Source organism: Trametes versicolor (assembly GCF_000271585.1).
Source record: "Trametes versicolor FP-101664 SS1 unplaced genomic scaffold TRAVEscaffold_6, whole genome shotgun sequence".
Classification (NCBI taxonomy): domain Eukaryota; kingdom Fungi; phylum Basidiomycota; class Agaricomycetes; order Polyporales; family Polyporaceae; genus Trametes; species Trametes versicolor.
In genome coordinates this window covers 2,127,902-2,143,653 of record NW_007360326.1, presented here as the reverse complement: position 1 = coordinate 2,143,653, position 15,752 = coordinate 2,127,902, and the positions used below count along the sequence as shown (strand labels likewise).

The following is a 15,752-nucleotide window of genomic DNA, read 5'->3' as shown; positions in this document are numbered from 1 at the left end:
ATCCCCATTGCTTTCGTTCGTAGTAACGATAGGACCCCGGGCCTACGCAGAGGATTGTGTGTGAGAAACTCAGGCTAAGCGAGAGATTATGGCCTAGCGCACGACGTACTTTGATACTAGCTCAGATAAGAAGAGCAAAGGCTTGGAATGTGGAGCCAGCGACGTTGAAACATGTGTTGAGTGCCGGGAGAGCGAGGCACTGTGTGCACCCGGCCGTGCATACCGTCGTGTTGACCGGGAGGGTGTCCGCATTCGGCTGAATGACGGCTGCAGAGACGAACTGGAAGTTCTGCGCGAAGCATGTATCCGCGTTGAGTCCCATGAGGTCGACGAGGTTGCAGTCTTGACAGCCCGACAGCCTGCAGAGGAGCAACACGATGTCGATCTCGTCTGGGTGTGGCCCCACGCTCGGGCGTAGGGTGCCGAGTGGGAGCGCGACGCTGGGAGACCCGAGGGAGGACGCGTCGAGCTCGGCGAGGGGAAGGGGGCCGGCGATTGTGGACACCTCGGTGGATACCGGGGTGGCGATGACAGCCTGAGCGAGGAGAGCGACTTGAGCGATGGCGGCGAAGGAGTAGCCCATCGAGTTCCGGGTGGTAAGGCGTATACCAGTGTTCGTCCCAGAGGGAAGACTGTCTATATGATCTGCAGACTGGGTATTCATGCCGTTCGGACACTCATCCCGGAAAACGCGAGGCTTACATACATAGTATGCATCTAATGAGGTATCAGCAGCTCTAGACTCGATGGCCGTAGCAGGCTCCGCCGACACAGTCCTGACGGGAGATAACGCCGAGTGGGAAGGCGGAGTTGTTATCCATGCGGTTCTGCCATAAGGATGTCAAGCAATTGAAAAGGCCCGAGAAGATCAATGAAAGGCTCACCTGTCCGGGCGCATGTAAAAAGCGATGGTGCCTGTGCGCGGCTTAATCAGGGCTTTGGCGAAGCCGACGTTTGATTGGCAGGACGCGCCCGTGAATATTGAATCCTGACGGCGTCTGCAGCATCGAGTACGTGAGCGCCAGGCACTCTGCGAGGGAACGGCCTGCTCGCTGATCATTTTAGTAGGAAGTTCTCCACGGGTACAGTAGCACCAAATTGGACCGCGTGGCATGCCCCACGTTCCGCCCGCGGTGTAAGGATTCTGTAAGTGTGGGATAAAGTGCCACTTCATCCAAGACTCACAAAATCTTTTTGGTGAATGCCCACTCCTCCATACTTCGAAACGTGGTGGTTTCCGTCGGCATATGGTGAGCTTTCCGGTCAGCACACCGCCAGGAGACAATGTCTGGGTCCATTCTACCTCGGGATGTAAGCAACAGACGGACTATCCGTCACGTTCGGGAGATCGCATCAGCATCCGTAGACATCGACTCGACAGGTGTGCGGTCATGCCAATTTGAGATCGATGACCGCGGGACTCATACGCCGCATCCGAGTTGTGAGAAGCCGCATGTGCCCGTCTATGCCCTCCAGCGCCGCTGCGAGGGAGTCGCGAGTGAGAGTAGTCGATCTCTGCGGCCCCTTGACATTCTTCGTGAGCATACTGCGGAAAATCTGCAGAACAAAAGCTCACCTCTGCCTCGGAGGGGCTCATCCGACGACCACAGGAATCGTTTGATGTTGAACGAGGTTAAAACATGGCGCCCGCACCTCCAGCGAGCATTGAGCATGAATACGCCGAATGACCTCGAATTACTCCTGGTAGCTACTCGGAGATACACTCCGAGACTAGGACAATTATATACATGCCAAGTGCCTGACGGGAACCTGTAGACATTGAGTATAAGCATACCCGATGAGACGAATTTCACGATACCTAACGTACCCCGGGCTTATCGCAGCCAGTTCTGAGTCTAAGTCGACTCGGACATGAGCTTCCAGCTGCCGAATCTGCCACCATTATTTGACGTTGAAGCATGTGTTGACCACCGGAATCTGCTCGAAATCTGCGCACGTCGGGGTGCCGACCGCGATGGCGAACGAGAGGCCCTCGTTGCTCGGCTGAGAGATGGCGACCGACGAGAGCTCTTTCCCCGCCCCGTAGCACACAGACTTGGACTCGGGTTTGTCGAGGTCGACTGGAGAGCAGCTCACGCAGTTCGGGGAGGGGCAGAGAAGCAAAGTCGCGTGGGAGTCCTGCCGCGCACGGATTATCGCGGGGATGTCCTTACGCGGGAGTGTGATGTTGGAGTGGATCCCGAACCTACGCAGAGTGGAGATGGGGAATGATGCAGCTATGGTCGAAATCTCGGGGTCGACAGGGGTGGCAGTAATGGATCGGCGGCCAAAGAGGATGAGGGCGAGAGCGACTTGAAAGGAGAAGTGCATGGCGCGATGAAAACGATGGTGGTAGGAAGCGATTGGTGGTAGGGGTCAATTTCGCGTGGGCAGACTGTGTACTGATGCCTTGGGCGAACCCGGGACCTTTGTATTGAATCGGTCAAGCGGAAGGTTGCCCACGCTGAAATAGAGTGACGTCAGTCCTAGACATCATGGACGCACCTAGTGTTCGAGTTGTAGTGCGAGCAACGTACGTTGCCTTCACCGGCACCTCTGTGAGGAAACCATTTCCGGATTGCGGATCTTCCTGCGGTGCTAGGCGATGTCTTGGAAATACCGCTCAAGAGGTTCTACTATGCCAGAAGTTGAGTATATCGAGCTGAAAGTATAAGAACCGCCTCCGACTTACCCGGCCGCTAGCTTTCACGATGCCTAGAATGGCTGCTCGAGAGAGTAATGTCCTGCTCACTCCCGCGTTACGGGAAGGTATTCGCTTCCTGCTTACAATATTGATAAGTGACCAGTGTACATAGCAGGCATGAAGGGCGCAGCGCACTCCTTTGCTCGCGGATTCGATGCGCAAAGCAGCGGTAGCCTTGCCATTGAGCATCACCGCATGTCCCGGCACGCTGGGGAATACAATGTGCAAAATCCTTGTAAGAATTATGGCTAAAAGAAGAGTGATACACGACAGAGACATACCATTACTTACCGGCGAATGGCATGGAGCGTCCCGTTCGCTCCTGCAGTTTCCATAGACGTCGCCTTACCGGGAGAGCTCTGGAGTGCTCACCGTTGGATGCAGGCTAATTAATTGCGCTTACCGTGACTGGAAAATCTTCTGCCAGTTGTGCGTACTATATCCCGTTCCGTCCTGTCGACTTATCATGCTAGCGGCCGTGGCAGTCATCACGGAGGATACTATTGCGGCAGGAAGCGACTTCGGGAATCACGGCGACGGTTCCTGCGACCGCCTACCTTCTGAGGTAAGCTTTCAAAAATATCAGATAGCAGCATGTCGCGCTTGTGTTGTACAGAACAGCGGACGGGATATGCAGGAGAGAGAGAGACTGGTAACATCGCGCGACGATTCCAAGTCCCGACTGCAATTAAGCGCCGTTACCGTCTATGCCGCGCAAACAAATACAAGCACCGCCAAATATTGGCACCGGAGTCGGGCGTCTGCGTCCGGACGAGTCCTTGCCTCTCGCTCAACACGATTCATAGCTTGCGCACATGGCCAGACGATCCTCTGTCTTCGTTATTGTAGCCTGAGAAATCCATCTCAGAGGTTTCAATTGGACCTTCAAAACTTGCCTATCACCATGACACTGCCAACAGAGGTTCTAGCGGGCTCTTGAGAGCGTTGATACGTCACAGTCCAATATCGCGACGGAACCACTAGAGCACCAGGACAATCAATTCACTGCCGAAGCGAAGGCCAACCATCGCAAGTATTAGGGATATCCGGACCCAGCGCCCCACTTGCCCCGCGAGCAGACCTGTCCGAAAGCTGTACGTGCACAATGTTCAGTGAGACGACTGAGATGATATTCGCAGTGCGTCATACCTGCGTCCGCCTTTCTCCACAGTCGTCTCCTGCTACTCATAGGACGAACTTGAATGCGTCGATCTCTCCCCCGACGGTGAAGCACTCGTTGACGGCGGGAACTTGTGTAACCTGCTGGCATCCGGGTGTCCCAACGAGGACGGAGAACGGGAGCCCTTGATTGCTCGACTGAAACACCGCGACCGAGTTGAATATCGTCGTCCCGAAGCAGTCGGTTACGAGCGGCCGGCCCTCCAGGGCGAACACCGAGCAGTTTGTGCAGGCGGTGCCCGGGCACACAAGTATGTCGGCGGGGAACTCTCCCTGTGATTGAACGTTGGTGAAGTTGCGACCCGGAAGAGTGCTGCCTGTCGGGGGGCTGCCGAAGATGGTGAGAGCGGAGCGGGGGAATGAGGCGGCGATGTTCGTCGTAACGGGTACGACGGGTGTGGCGTTGACAGTGTAGGCGAAGAGGGCTAGGGCGAAAGTGAGAAGGAAGGTGCGCATCGTGGCTGCCGGCGTGCAAGGGATTGTGCAGTGGTGGCGACGTGTTGTGACTGGACGTGTCGTCGGGTCCCGACCTCTGCGCCAACACAGTGAGTTTATCCCTCCTCTCTAGCCCGACGATCACGGTACTGAGTGCATCCCAGGTTCTGTACATACTCAGCCCGTTCCCACACAAAATGAACGCCTCTCTCACCGAACCTTTATATGGCAAGTGATCTGGTCGAGCGCCATAGCCTAGATGACGACGACACCGGCCAGAAGACGTCAAAGTCGGTGATACCGTCCACGAAGCACTGGGCCCGCGTGCAAACAAAACCAGCCCGATATCATGATATTCAACGCGCGCTTGCTCCTGCGGATGCAATTGGGGTTGGCTGTTCGTTTCCGAGGCGCGTCGTGCAGATCCGACTGTTGGGCAGGCGCTAGGGACAAGTGCGAGCTCCAACGTTCGAGTGCGGAATGCTCACGAAGGACCAATCGCAACGTACGTTCCAACTTGTCGTTATCGATAGTCGCTGCCGTGGCTGAATTCTCACACGAGGAGATTCAAAAAATTGACCAGCTCTCGATAGGCGACAGGTATCGTGGACAACTCTGGGAAGCCCATGCACGCAACCAGCAGCAGAACAAAAGCGCTAAGGCAGAAATGCAATATCATTACCCAACCCAGGTCACCTGAACCCGCCTGCCACAACTACCGAATTACCATTGTCACTCTACTGGGTACGTGGAGAGTAGTTAGTGAAAGGTCCAAAAAAGCGTCCCCAACATATGACTTACCTCCCGCATGGCCGATCTCTAGTCACTCGGCGACGGAGTCACGATTGCGAACTCGTCGAAAGTACCGCCGCTGAGGCTGAAGCACACATTGACAGCGGGGAGCGCAATGGCCGACGCGCAGCCGGTGGTGCCGACGTCGCAAAGTAGATCGGTGAGGCCTTCGTTGCTCGGCTGACTGATCGCGACGGAGTCGAATATGAACCCCGGAGCAATGCAGGTGTTCTCGATCTCTCCTTGAATAGGGAACGACGTGCAGCCCTGGCAGTTGACGAGCTGGCAGAGGAGCAGGGTGGCGGGGAACTCTTGCCGTGCTGCCAGCGCGCGAAACTCGCTGCTCGGGAGAGTGCTGTTCGGGCGCACACCGGACGCGCTCAGCTGGCGGATGGGGAACGAAGCGGCGAGAGTCGATGCATCGAGGGAGATGGGCGTGGCGGTGACGGTGAGGCCGACGAGAGCGAGGGAGAAGGCGAAGAGTGGATGATACATGGGTTGGACGACTGTGTCAGAGGAGTGTGGCGTCTCGGCTGCGTTGAACGCGACTGGTACGTCCTGGCTCTGTGCACAACTCACAGGAGACTGATTTAGCTTCCTCGGCACTCCGAAGACCACGAAGCTTACTGTACAACAGGCGGCGCACGCGCACCGTGCTGTGCTGCAGAACCCAAGTGCAACTCCCACGGAAAATTTGGCATAGCAAGGGGCTGGACCCAGCATGTCCACGGCACCGGCCAGAAGACGTCAAAATCGGCGTTAATGTACGCCAAGCTCAACTCCACTGCATTGGATTGACTCGTCTTTTATGGAGAATATTGACCAGTTCCCAGTGCGATTTAGGTACCAGAAGAGCCTCGGACTCGGCCAATGCACACATCGACGAGCAGGGCCAAGAGCGCCTTGACAGAAATGCATCGTTATTTTACAGCCTAGGACACCTCAACCCTCGTGCCAATTGCGCCCAATCACCATCGTTGCTCTACCATATACGCGGGAGCTGGTCAATGCGAAATACAAACAGCATCAACAGCGCATAGCATACCTCATTCGCGGCGGATATTTAGTTATTCGGCGGCGGGGCCACGATGGCGAAGCTGTAGAAAGGACTCGAATTGCCGTTGAGGTTGAAGCATACGTTGACTTGCGGGATCGTAGCGATCATCTGGCAACCAGTGGTGCCCACGTCGAAGATCAAAGGGAGGCCTTGGTTGCTCGGCTGGGCGATCGCGGCCGACACGTACTCGAACTCCGGCGCAATGCACGTGTCTTCGACCTCCCCTTGAATAGGGAAAGACGAACAGCCCTGGCAGTTGACAAACTGGCAGAGGAGAAAGTTTGCAGGGAACTCCTGCCGTGGCGCGAGCGCGCGGAAGGCGTGGCTCGGGAGTGTGCTATTCGGGCGCATGCCGGTGCCGGGAACGCTCAGCTGGCGGATAGGGAATGAAGCAGCGAAGGTCGATGCGTCGAGGGTAATGGGTGTGGCGCTGGTGATGGGGCCGACGAGAGTGAGGGCGAAGGTGATGTGTGAGTAGTGCATGGTGTTGACGGAAGTGTTTGGGGCGGCGTGTAGCGGTCTTCGCTGCAACGAACGCGATTGATACGTCCCGACTCTTGCGCCCACATATAGGAAGCTGATTTATGTCCTCGCCGTTCCGAAGACCACGATCCTTACTGAACGAGCGATGCACTCGCGCAGAGCTATTCCACGAAATCATGTGAGCGCACCTCTCGCGAAAAGTTTGACATAGCAGGGTTGTCGAATACAGCAGTATGCCCACGGAACCGGCCAGAACACGTCAAAATCGGTGTTACCGTCCGCGAAGCTCTGGCGCTGGACATAGTTACGAAACGTACGCAAGGGGCCACAGCTCACCTGGCTCTCGGATGCAGTAGGGGATGGGAACGTTACTCGGTTGGTCAAGTGCAGATCCGGACCTTCGGACCCCGCCCAGCGTCCACTCACATCGGCTTCGCGTCTGCATCAAGCTCGCCGCCGCCGCTTCCGCGAGTTGTGAGACGCTTCCAGTGAAACTACCATCGGATGGTGTAGAATCAGTACCTTGGCTAGCTTGTAAGTACTATTGTCCTTGAATATACGCGTCCACGGCATGTGCCAGTGCACAACACTGTACTGCAGTCCAGGGGAGTCGCCACATCATGATGACTCGCATATCACCTGCAAACCACATATACGATCGGCTACTAAATTACATCCATACCGTAGGAGCCATCATAGCCCGGTGCAAGCAGGAAGAATGCCCGGCTACGCCACCACCCTTCCAACCAGAATCCGAGTCCGATTCAGTACGTTTGGATCTGGACGTGCGTAGTGATAAGCGAAATAGTCCAGACGTTTTCAAGCTCCTGACAAGGCTACGACTTGCTCACCGAAAGCTTTACGGCTCCAATATAAAGGAGTTGAAGGGCCCGCCGGAAAGATTGAAACACTCGTTGACCGCCACGAGCTGAGAGCGCGAACCGCAGTTGGGTGTAGCCGCCTGGATGGCGAACGGGAAGCCCTGGCCGCTCGGCTGGCTGATGAGGGCCGATATGTACGTGAAGCCAGCCTTGAAGCATGTGAATTTGGGGAGGCCTTCAGTAGGAAACGTGGTGCAGTTGGCGCAATTGGCGGTCTGGCAGAGAAGGAGGTCAATGGGGAACTCCTGCCGCGCCGCAAGGCCGGGAAGGGCGCGGCCTGCGAGAGTCGTGTTCGGGTGGGTGCTGGCTTCGCTCGACTCGGAGATGGGAAATGAGGCGGCGATGGTGGATCCAGCGGTTTTAGGGGTGACGATAGATGGGGCGCCGGCGACGAAGCCGAGAAGGATGGCGAGGAGGGCAAAGACTTGAAAGTAACGCATGGTGCAACGTTGATGAAAGTGCGCGGCCGTGAGGGATGTTATGTTTGTGTCGGGAACCGGACGCGCACGATACCTGAGTCTTTCGTCAGTGTGGATAGGTGTTTTATACTTACATGCCAGTCCGACGAACGCGGCTTTGACAAATGCACGTAAAAGCTAGATGGCGAGTAGTGAGTAAATCTGTCACCAGCATGCTCACACGGACTACGGTTAGAACCAAGGGAAATAGCTTACATAGAGGCCATGACACCGACAGGAATCCGCCATGATTACCATAGGCAGGGAAAACGTGGGCGCCGCGTGGGGAAGTATATGTGACGTAGATAAGCGTGCCGCGCTTCAAGGAGGGGGAAAGCTCTCAATGAATCAAGACAGCTCAGGATGTTCGGGCTAAGTCGAAACCCGAGAGATATACTCGCATATTAGCACATTTGGTAAAGGTTCAAGTGAAACCTACGTCAAACAGTCTCCGAAATGGCCGGCGGAGGTGCTCTTACAACGTGAATCTGACACCGGTTAGATTCGAAAAATCAACATCAAGCCCACAGATATGATTCGCGAAACCCCGTTGGACCCATAAACCGCATACACACCCGACCGAAGCGACGCCTATACCGCACCAACCACCAGACCACCCCACAAGCATCGGGGGCGCCTCGCTCCATCTGCCCATCGACCTAGATTTGCCAATCGTTTGAACCTGGGTGCGCATCAATTAGTAAAGCCTCCTAGGCAACTTAGCGGCTTTAACAAACTTACGAACAAGTCAGTTTCAAGGCAAGAACGCGAAGGTGGTGAAGGGCCCGCCGTTAAGGTTGAAGCATTCATTGACCGTCGGAATCTGAGCGACTGCGGCACATCCGGGGGTACCGACGAGGACGGCAAACGGGAGGCCCTGGTTGCTCGGCTGGCTGATGGCGGCCGAGTCGAATACGAAGCCTGCGTTGAAGCAGGTGTTTTCGGCCTGAGCCTGCGTAGTGAACGACAGGCAGCTCGCGCAGTTGAGCGTCGGGCAGAGAAGGAGGTTGGCGGGGAACTCCTGGCGCGCCGCAAGGCCGTGGAGGGCCCGGCCCGCGAGAGTGGTGTTCGAGTGGACGCTGGACTCAATGCTCAACTCGGAGACGGGGAAGGAGGCGGCGAGGGTCGTCACCCCAGTGGACTCGGTAGCGACGATGACAGGAGTGGCGTTGACGACGTGGCCGAGAGCGACGGCAAGGATGGCAAGGAAGAAACGCATGGTGTCGATGGAGGTGAGTGGTGGTTGTGTCTGCGTTGGAATTGGATGTGTCCGACTCCTGAGGTCCTCGTCAGTGAACAGAGGTGTTTTATACCTCCTCTCCTGTCCGACGAACGCGGTACTGACAATGAGGTAGCTCCCGCATGTGTCCAAAGCCAGACGACGAGCGAAGAGTAGCTTGCGCACATGGCTTGTAGTACCAACGAGCGGTGTAGCCCAGATGATCGTGACACCGGCGAGAAGACGTCACGATCGGTGATACCTTGCAGTCGTGGAGGCGCGCGCAGAGTCAGACGGCCTAAAAGGTGCCAGGTGCGCCCAGCTCGTCTGCTTCTGTGGCCTGGATGCGGTTTCGGGATGGCAGAACCATCGCTCGCAGCCTTGGCGGATCTGTCAAATCCCAGCAGCGGCTCCGCCATGCATTGCGCGCCATCTTTGCATTGGTAGTATCTGACAAGAACGAATGAGACCGTCGATCGCATTAGATGCAGATACCATAAAAAGGAGGGTATTCGTACGTACGTCGCGACGTCCGTGCTTGACGCAAACGTGCGTGTGTACAACCACCAGTGCGCAGGTCCGGTCCAACGACTTCGCGTTCTTACGACAAGCTCAAGCTCTAGAAGACATAAATTATACTTAGTCCACCTTCGCGCGATCACCACGCAGAAGCAAAACGAAGTCGTCTCAGGGCGACAATCACGACGCTGGCACGGCACACTGGAGACTTGCAGTGTGTGAGGCCAAAGACGCGAACTCAAAGTTTCCCCGAGAAATGGGAAACTTCCAGGAGTGTATACCGCCTGAAAGCACGAGTGAGTAGCTGGTGCCGGTCTGAGCAGATGATGGCAGAAAGCAACGGTGTCGGATTAGCGCCAAAGACAATATTTACACAATCACCAAGCAGGTACAAACTCGGTCAAATATTGAATATGATGTGGGGCTACGTGCATCGACGGGGGGTATGGCTTCGACCATGCGGTCGATAATTCCCCATTTATCTATCATTCTATCAGCACATACTTGCTTGAAGGCCGCGGACGGAACGAAATTTGAAAACATGAAGATATCGGTCCCCAAGCGCTCTGCGATGGACAATATCCACCCTAGCATCGACGGGGTCGAGACGAGGAACCACGCTACCAGTAAAGGCCTCATCGACATCGTGTTGCGGGACCGGCCCAGCTGGCTAAAATCCCGATTCGTCCCTGATCAGCAAGCTGAGGAAAATGCCCCGACGCCTGTCAAAGCCCGGAGAAGCTGTTGACCAGGCCTAGATACTCCGCTCTATGAAGGCGATCGTTCTCTGACAGCCGTGCCATGCTCCTGAGCGATCAACAGCATGAGCTGTACAGGAGATTAACTACCTTCTTGTGACTTAGAACGCAACAAAACTCACTGACAGGTTTAGACATCATCACGTTAATCGATGAACTGTCTGACAAGGCTGCCAGTTAGTGAAGCACATACCCAGTCGTAGGAGTAGAAGACTCTTTGTCGAACAATCCTGAGCCGCGTTCCGACATGACATCAGGCCCGTGGACGTCGTCGTCGAACGGCGGTTCTGAGTTCGTGACTGTAAATGTCACTAGGGTAGACGCTGCAGGGGAGTGCAAAGGCTTCGCGACTTAAACGTGCGTCGCGGTCTCGAGTCCGACGTGGTCTCGAGCGCAGCTGGCATCGTGCTCAATGATGGGCCGTAGAACGATCGGGTGCAATGTCTGCGCGCATGCATCCCCGCCGACTCATTCAGGATTTCCGTAATCTACAGTGAGGGAATAAGCATTGCAATGATGATAGCAGAGTAGAGTTGGGCGCACCAGAATATCAAATCAGACCACAATATAAGTGACTCGATGCTCGGCACCAGGCACCCGTAGTTTTCCCGACCAGGCCGAAACGTGCATACGATTATTTACTCAGGGTTCGGAGACCGACATGTCCGGCACATGACAAGGAAGAAGACGCGCGGGGATAGGCAAGGGACGCCGGGAGCGCTGTGAACGCTTCTTGCCAAGACCAGTGCTCAAAGGAAGTCCGGCATATACAATGAGAGAGGTAGAAGAGGGAACGGAGTACACACGAGAAAGGGGCTTGGGCGACAGAAAGTGGTAGCGGAGCGCCGGACCGTGGATAGTGATATTACAAGGTCCTCCGTCGGATGCGGAACAGAGTGAGCGAGACCGCATAGGCGTCCTGTGATCACCGCGCGTCTTCTGCGAGAGAGTGGACGAGCTGCGCAGCGTTGAGAGATCGCGGCCGAATGGTGCATCCGAACGCTTCGGGCCGTCTGTAAACACATAAGGTTCGCTTCTCTGCTTCGCTCAGGAATATGGATATAGCGCGAACTTACGAGTTGGTGCTCGTCTCTGCGAACTCCGCTTTCAGTGGCAAGACAGCGTCATTTTCGTCCACCGGAGGGCCAATATTGAAGACGTGTAAGATCGAGGCGAAGTTGATGAACAGCGCCATGTCCACAAAATGGAGGCCGGGGCAAATCCTAATAATCATTTCAGCAACTAGCTCTTCGACAAGATGTGTAAAAGTACCTTCGTCCGAAGCCAAACGCGAAGGTTGCCGGGTCGCGCACATTAGGATCAATCTTCCCATTCCGCAAAAAGCGCTCGGGGCGGAAGTTGTCGGGGTCTGGGTACTGCGTCTCGTCCCGGGCCATGGCCCTATATCAAAATAAGCCGGGAACCGCGCAACATTGGTCACAACGAAAGACCCTACCACTGGTTAGGAACGATCAACGTGCCAGCGGGAATCAGGTACCCGTCGTACACATCGTCCGCAACGGAGCGATGTGCGACGCCGATTGGGGCAATTACATGCCACCGCAGAACTTCTTTCACCAGCGCGGCTATGTACGGAAGGGACTCGCGGTCGGCGAACGTGGGTAGTCGATCAGGGCCGACGACCGAGTCGAGCTCGCTTTGGGCTTTCTCTTGCACGTCCTTGTGTAGAGCCATGGCGAGGAAGAACACGTGTGCGGCGGCGTGTGTCTAACCCGCTCGTGAGACGATGTACACCGGGAAAGTCAGAGAAATTGCCCACCGTGTCTGCGCTACCTGTTGAAAGACATCAGTCGCGGAGAAAGTGGGCTCCCAAAAATAGATACTGACCTCCGTACGCTGCCGCTGCCGCACCGCGAAGCATTTCCTCCATTTTTCCGGGAGCATTCGTCTCAGAAGGAGGCATATTGTCCGATTCCTCAAAGACTCTCCCGATGAGAGAATCAACGATACCACGGTCCTGTATTGTGTGCGATGAGTGTCCGTCGTCAACGGGCTATGATATATTCACTCACGAAGGCAGCCTTGCCTGCGGCGAACAGCTGATCCCTATAAGCCCGCGCCTGTAACTTCCAGGCCTCCGCAGTCCTCAGGAACTTAGCTCCAGGACACCACGATGGTAGAAACCGAAGGATGGGAATGACATCCACCAAGAAAGCTCCAGGTACGGCCATTTCTGACCCAATCTGAACTATCGTGCTTGCCATGTCGAAGAAGCGGTCGTTGGGGTCTGTCAGTTGTATCCCGTAAACGAGACGTATTGTGGACTTTGCGAGCGTACTGTTTCGGACAAGATGGAACATTAGTTACTATAGCCAGCTTCCCTTTACAGCAAAAACCAAAGCGAAATACTGACAAGCCGAGATGTTCAGAGAATTTATCGGGCGTGCGGAGGAGTCCTTCAAGCAATTCATGAACGGAGGCTATCACGATAGGCTGTGCTGACACCAGCGCATCGCCAGGTTGAAAAGACTGGACGACGACACGCCGATGCTGCCGCCATTTCTGGTTGTAGTGCATCAGCACGAACACCCAGTCGTCATACTCGGTCCTAGGAATGAAGGTACACTCGTCGGTGACCAATCAACGGACGAATAACAAAATACTCACAATTCAGACATAACTGATCGCGGACGGTCGGAGTAGTTGACCGATCGCTTCTCCAGCAGATCTATCGCCGCATCGTGGGAGTTCACAACCACGACGGGCTGTCCGAACAACTCAAGGTATACCAGATCGCCTTGGAGAATGGCAGTAAGTTAGCCATATTTCGCGTGTGATCGGGCGACAGCGACGCACCGTATTTCGCGGCCAGCTCGGCGAACTTGGCTCCATAGTGTGACTGCGGGAAGTCCAGCACGTTACCCACTACCGGTATCCCTGGCGGTCCTGGAGGTAATGCAAGACGCCTGCGGCGACGGCGGACGAGGAGAAGCCCGATGCTCAGGAAGACGAGCAGCCACGCTGTCAAGGACATGATGGATGGGGACAAGAAGGTCAGGCTCCCTTCCCGAACTTCCTGAGGTCTGCTGCGAGATAAGCGTGGTCATGGTAGTCATATTACTACATGACGCTCAAGTCGGAGTACTGCGCTCGTGCGTCAGATGTGCCTCTGCTGCCGGCGCGAGCGCTGTTAAAACGGCCCATCTTTGGGTCGAGCGCTGGACCCCATGATACCGTTGCAGACTTTGGATGAACTCTTAGCCGTGATACATACATGACGAGACATATGACATACCTCAGTAGTGCGATGATAATAATATAGCTGCAGAAGCATCTGTGCATCCCATAACAGAGCGTCGTTGAAGGCTGTGCTTCGGAGCCAGTGGCAGCGGGTTCAACCAGAGACCAACACAGAGGCGGGGCACAGAGAGAAGAGAACGCAGACTGTCGACACTTCCCAATCTCCGCGCTGCACGCCGAACATGAGCGTTCGGAAGTCATGTGTGTGGTTGAGATCAAAGCAAGACGGTTACATAGGCGCCTAACTGGTAACCTCGACAAGTCTACCGTCGCGTCGGCAACCTGAAAGCGCTCATGCTCGAATATCAGGCTGAACATTGAACAAAGATGATGCAGGGCAACAGGCACGGGCAGGTATAGGCAGCCAGATTTTGATATGACAGACCCGAATAAGTACAGTGTACAGCCGTCCCCAACCCTCCGGAACTTTTGCAGCTTCCCTAGCGCTACCTATCGCCGACTAGAGCGTTTCCTGCGAAGCTCGTAGAGCTGCTGAATGATGGGCAACGCTCTGTGAGTATACCGAGGAATTTCGGAAGGTGTTGTTCAACCCACCTAATTTGTTAAGACACAACAACCCGCGCCTCAAGCGAGCGCAAACTCGCTGACGGTATTGCCGTTGACGTTGTAGCAGGTGTTGACCGCCGGGATCTGGATGATGCTCGTGCAGCCGTCCGGCGCGACGAACACCCCAAACGGCAGGCCCTCGTTGCTTGGCTGGTTAATCGCGACCGACATCGCCTCGACGCCCGAGCCGAGGCATTCGTTGTGTGGGATTGTGCTCATATCGAGCTGGATGCAGCTGATGCACGACACCGTGGGGCACATGAGCAGGAACGCGGGGAACTCCGCCTGCGTGACGGCGGGGTGGAGCCCGGCCGGCGAGAGCGTGGCGTTGGGGTGCGCGACGGCCGAGCGGAGGTCGTGCACGGGGAACTTGGAGGCGATGTCCGTTTTCACTGTGACGGCGGGGCTGGCGTGGACGGCGTGCGCGAGGAGCGCGAGGACGAAGGCGAAGGCGGAGATGGCGGCGGTGTACATCGCTGCGGTGGTACTGGCGTTGGATGGATGGCTGGTGAGTTGTCCACAGCGTTGAGCAAAGCCGGTTATATACCACCTGCGCCCGCAACGACCGAGACGTTATCAAATCACAGAGTGTGCTTCTGTTGCACCGGCAAGCTGATCTTATGCCTGACAGGGCTGTTGAACGCCCTAGAAGTTGGCGAGGCAAGGCACCGGAGAAGTGAAGATGATACAGGGGCTCCAGGCGATGTCTCTGCGAGCCCCTCGGCGAGAAACCTCCTAGCTTTTTGACATAACATGAGAACCTGAGAGGGGTATCAGGTTCTGCAAGTAGGCATGGATGCAGCGATGGGCGACTGACCTGGGCGCGTAACCCCTGAGCGCAGCCGTATAGCACGGCCTTACACAACGGGTACGTCAGTGAGAACTTCTGCCTGTCAATCACGCAGACTTCGAACACTGGCATTCATTACTATGGGCGCGCATGCTGCGTGAACATCGGCGGAAGCGGTCGCTGGATTTTGTTGCCAGCTGTCGGACGGCATATAACAGCTTGGCATGATAGACAGGATTGGGAAAACAACTACCGGGACATGCGTAGATCGAATACTGGCAGGCCGTCGACGTGCAAGGTCCGCTTCGGCGCGCGTGTGCTGGACCAATACTTCAGTTTGGCATCATCAAGTCATGGGACGATAGTTGACCTTCCCTAGCAAGGCTGCGTATCCCCAGTGTGCCGTGGCAACCCTGAGAAACAGAGGACTTGGACTGACACATTGAGAAATATTGGTACGGTTTGACAGGTCCAATGGTGCGTGGGCGTGATAGCTAGTGCGCTGAAGGACTGGATTATGATTCCAAAAGAGAAGACAGCTACGAGACGAGACAAGAATGTGCCTAAGACTGATTAACCGCGCGACCAGTGAATATTCGAACAGTCGACGGTATGCCCAGTCCGGGGCTCGTGAGATCGCTATACTCGG

General features: G+C 55.7%; 6 protein-coding genes across 6 annotated transcripts; all 6 read right to left on the bottom strand.

The window, feature by feature from the left end:
* Nucleotides 1-121: 121 nt before the first annotated feature.
* Nucleotides 122-5,605, bottom strand: TRAVEDRAFT_20706 (uncharacterized protein; the record flags this gene model as incomplete). The annotated part of the gene is made up of 15 exons (XM_008039932.1): nt 122-645; nt 703-827; nt 885-998; nt 1,186-1,218; nt 1,958-2,206; nt 2,506-2,633; nt 2,693-2,780; nt 2,996-3,061; nt 3,108-3,157; nt 3,262-3,274; nt 3,520-3,554; nt 3,730-3,796; nt 3,903-4,308; nt 4,828-4,863; nt 5,146-5,605. The coding sequence occupies 15 exons, from the start codon at nt 5,603-5,605 to the stop codon at nt 122-124; spliced, it is 2,394 nt and encodes a 797-aa protein (XP_008038123.1).
* Nucleotides 5,606-6,173: 568 nt separating this feature from the next.
* TRAVEDRAFT_47947 (uncharacterized protein) lies at nt 6,174-6,650 on the bottom strand (the record flags this gene model as incomplete). The annotated part of the gene is made up of 1 exon (XM_008040209.1): nt 6,174-6,650. The coding sequence occupies one exon, from the start codon at nt 6,648-6,650 to the stop codon at nt 6,174-6,176; it is 477 nt and encodes a 158-aa protein (XP_008038400.1).
* An 859-nt stretch (nt 6,651-7,509) lies between these two features.
* Nucleotides 7,510-7,971, bottom strand: TRAVEDRAFT_47946 (uncharacterized protein; the record flags this gene model as incomplete). The annotated part of the gene is made up of 1 exon (XM_008040208.1): nt 7,510-7,971. One exon carries the CDS (start codon nt 7,969-7,971, stop codon nt 7,510-7,512), a length of 462 nt encoding a protein of 153 aa, XP_008038399.1.
* Nucleotides 7,972-8,743: 772 nt separating this feature from the next.
* Nucleotides 8,744-10,034, bottom strand: TRAVEDRAFT_65064 (uncharacterized protein). The gene is made up of 2 exons (XM_008040744.1): nt 9,731-10,034; nt 8,744-9,658 (listed from the first exon to the last, which is right to left on the bottom strand). The coding sequence occupies exon 2, from the start codon at nt 9,625-9,627 to the stop codon at nt 9,118-9,120; it is 510 nt and encodes a 169-aa protein (XP_008038935.1). The 5' UTR covers nt 9,628-9,658; nt 9,731-10,034; the 3' UTR covers nt 8,744-9,117.
* Nucleotides 10,035-11,135: 1,101 nt separating this feature from the next.
* On the bottom strand, nt 11,136-13,480 carry TRAVEDRAFT_72274 (cytochrome P450; the record flags this gene model as incomplete). The annotated part of the gene is made up of 10 exons (XM_008040743.1): nt 11,136-11,498; nt 11,562-11,708; nt 11,758-11,886; nt 11,942-12,213; nt 12,266-12,279; nt 12,334-12,463; nt 12,519-12,783; nt 12,860-13,054; nt 13,114-13,243; nt 13,303-13,480. The coding sequence occupies 10 exons, from the start codon at nt 13,478-13,480 to the stop codon at nt 11,411-11,413; spliced, it is 1,548 nt and encodes a 515-aa protein (XP_008038934.1). The 3' UTR covers nt 11,136-11,410.
* Nucleotides 13,481-14,331: 851 nt separating this feature from the next.
* Nucleotides 14,332-14,787, bottom strand: TRAVEDRAFT_47943 (uncharacterized protein; the record flags this gene model as incomplete). The annotated part of the gene is made up of 1 exon (XM_008040207.1): nt 14,332-14,787. One exon carries the CDS (start codon nt 14,785-14,787, stop codon nt 14,332-14,334), a length of 456 nt encoding a protein of 151 aa, XP_008038398.1.
* Nucleotides 14,788-15,752: the final 965 nt, after the last annotated feature.

Bases quoted from the DNA above. Each gene is read 5' to 3' on its own strand.
- TRAVEDRAFT_65064 (XM_008040744.1), bottom strand. From the start codon at position 9,627: ATGGCGGAGCCGCTGCTGGGATTTGACAGATCCGCCAAGGCTGCGAGC.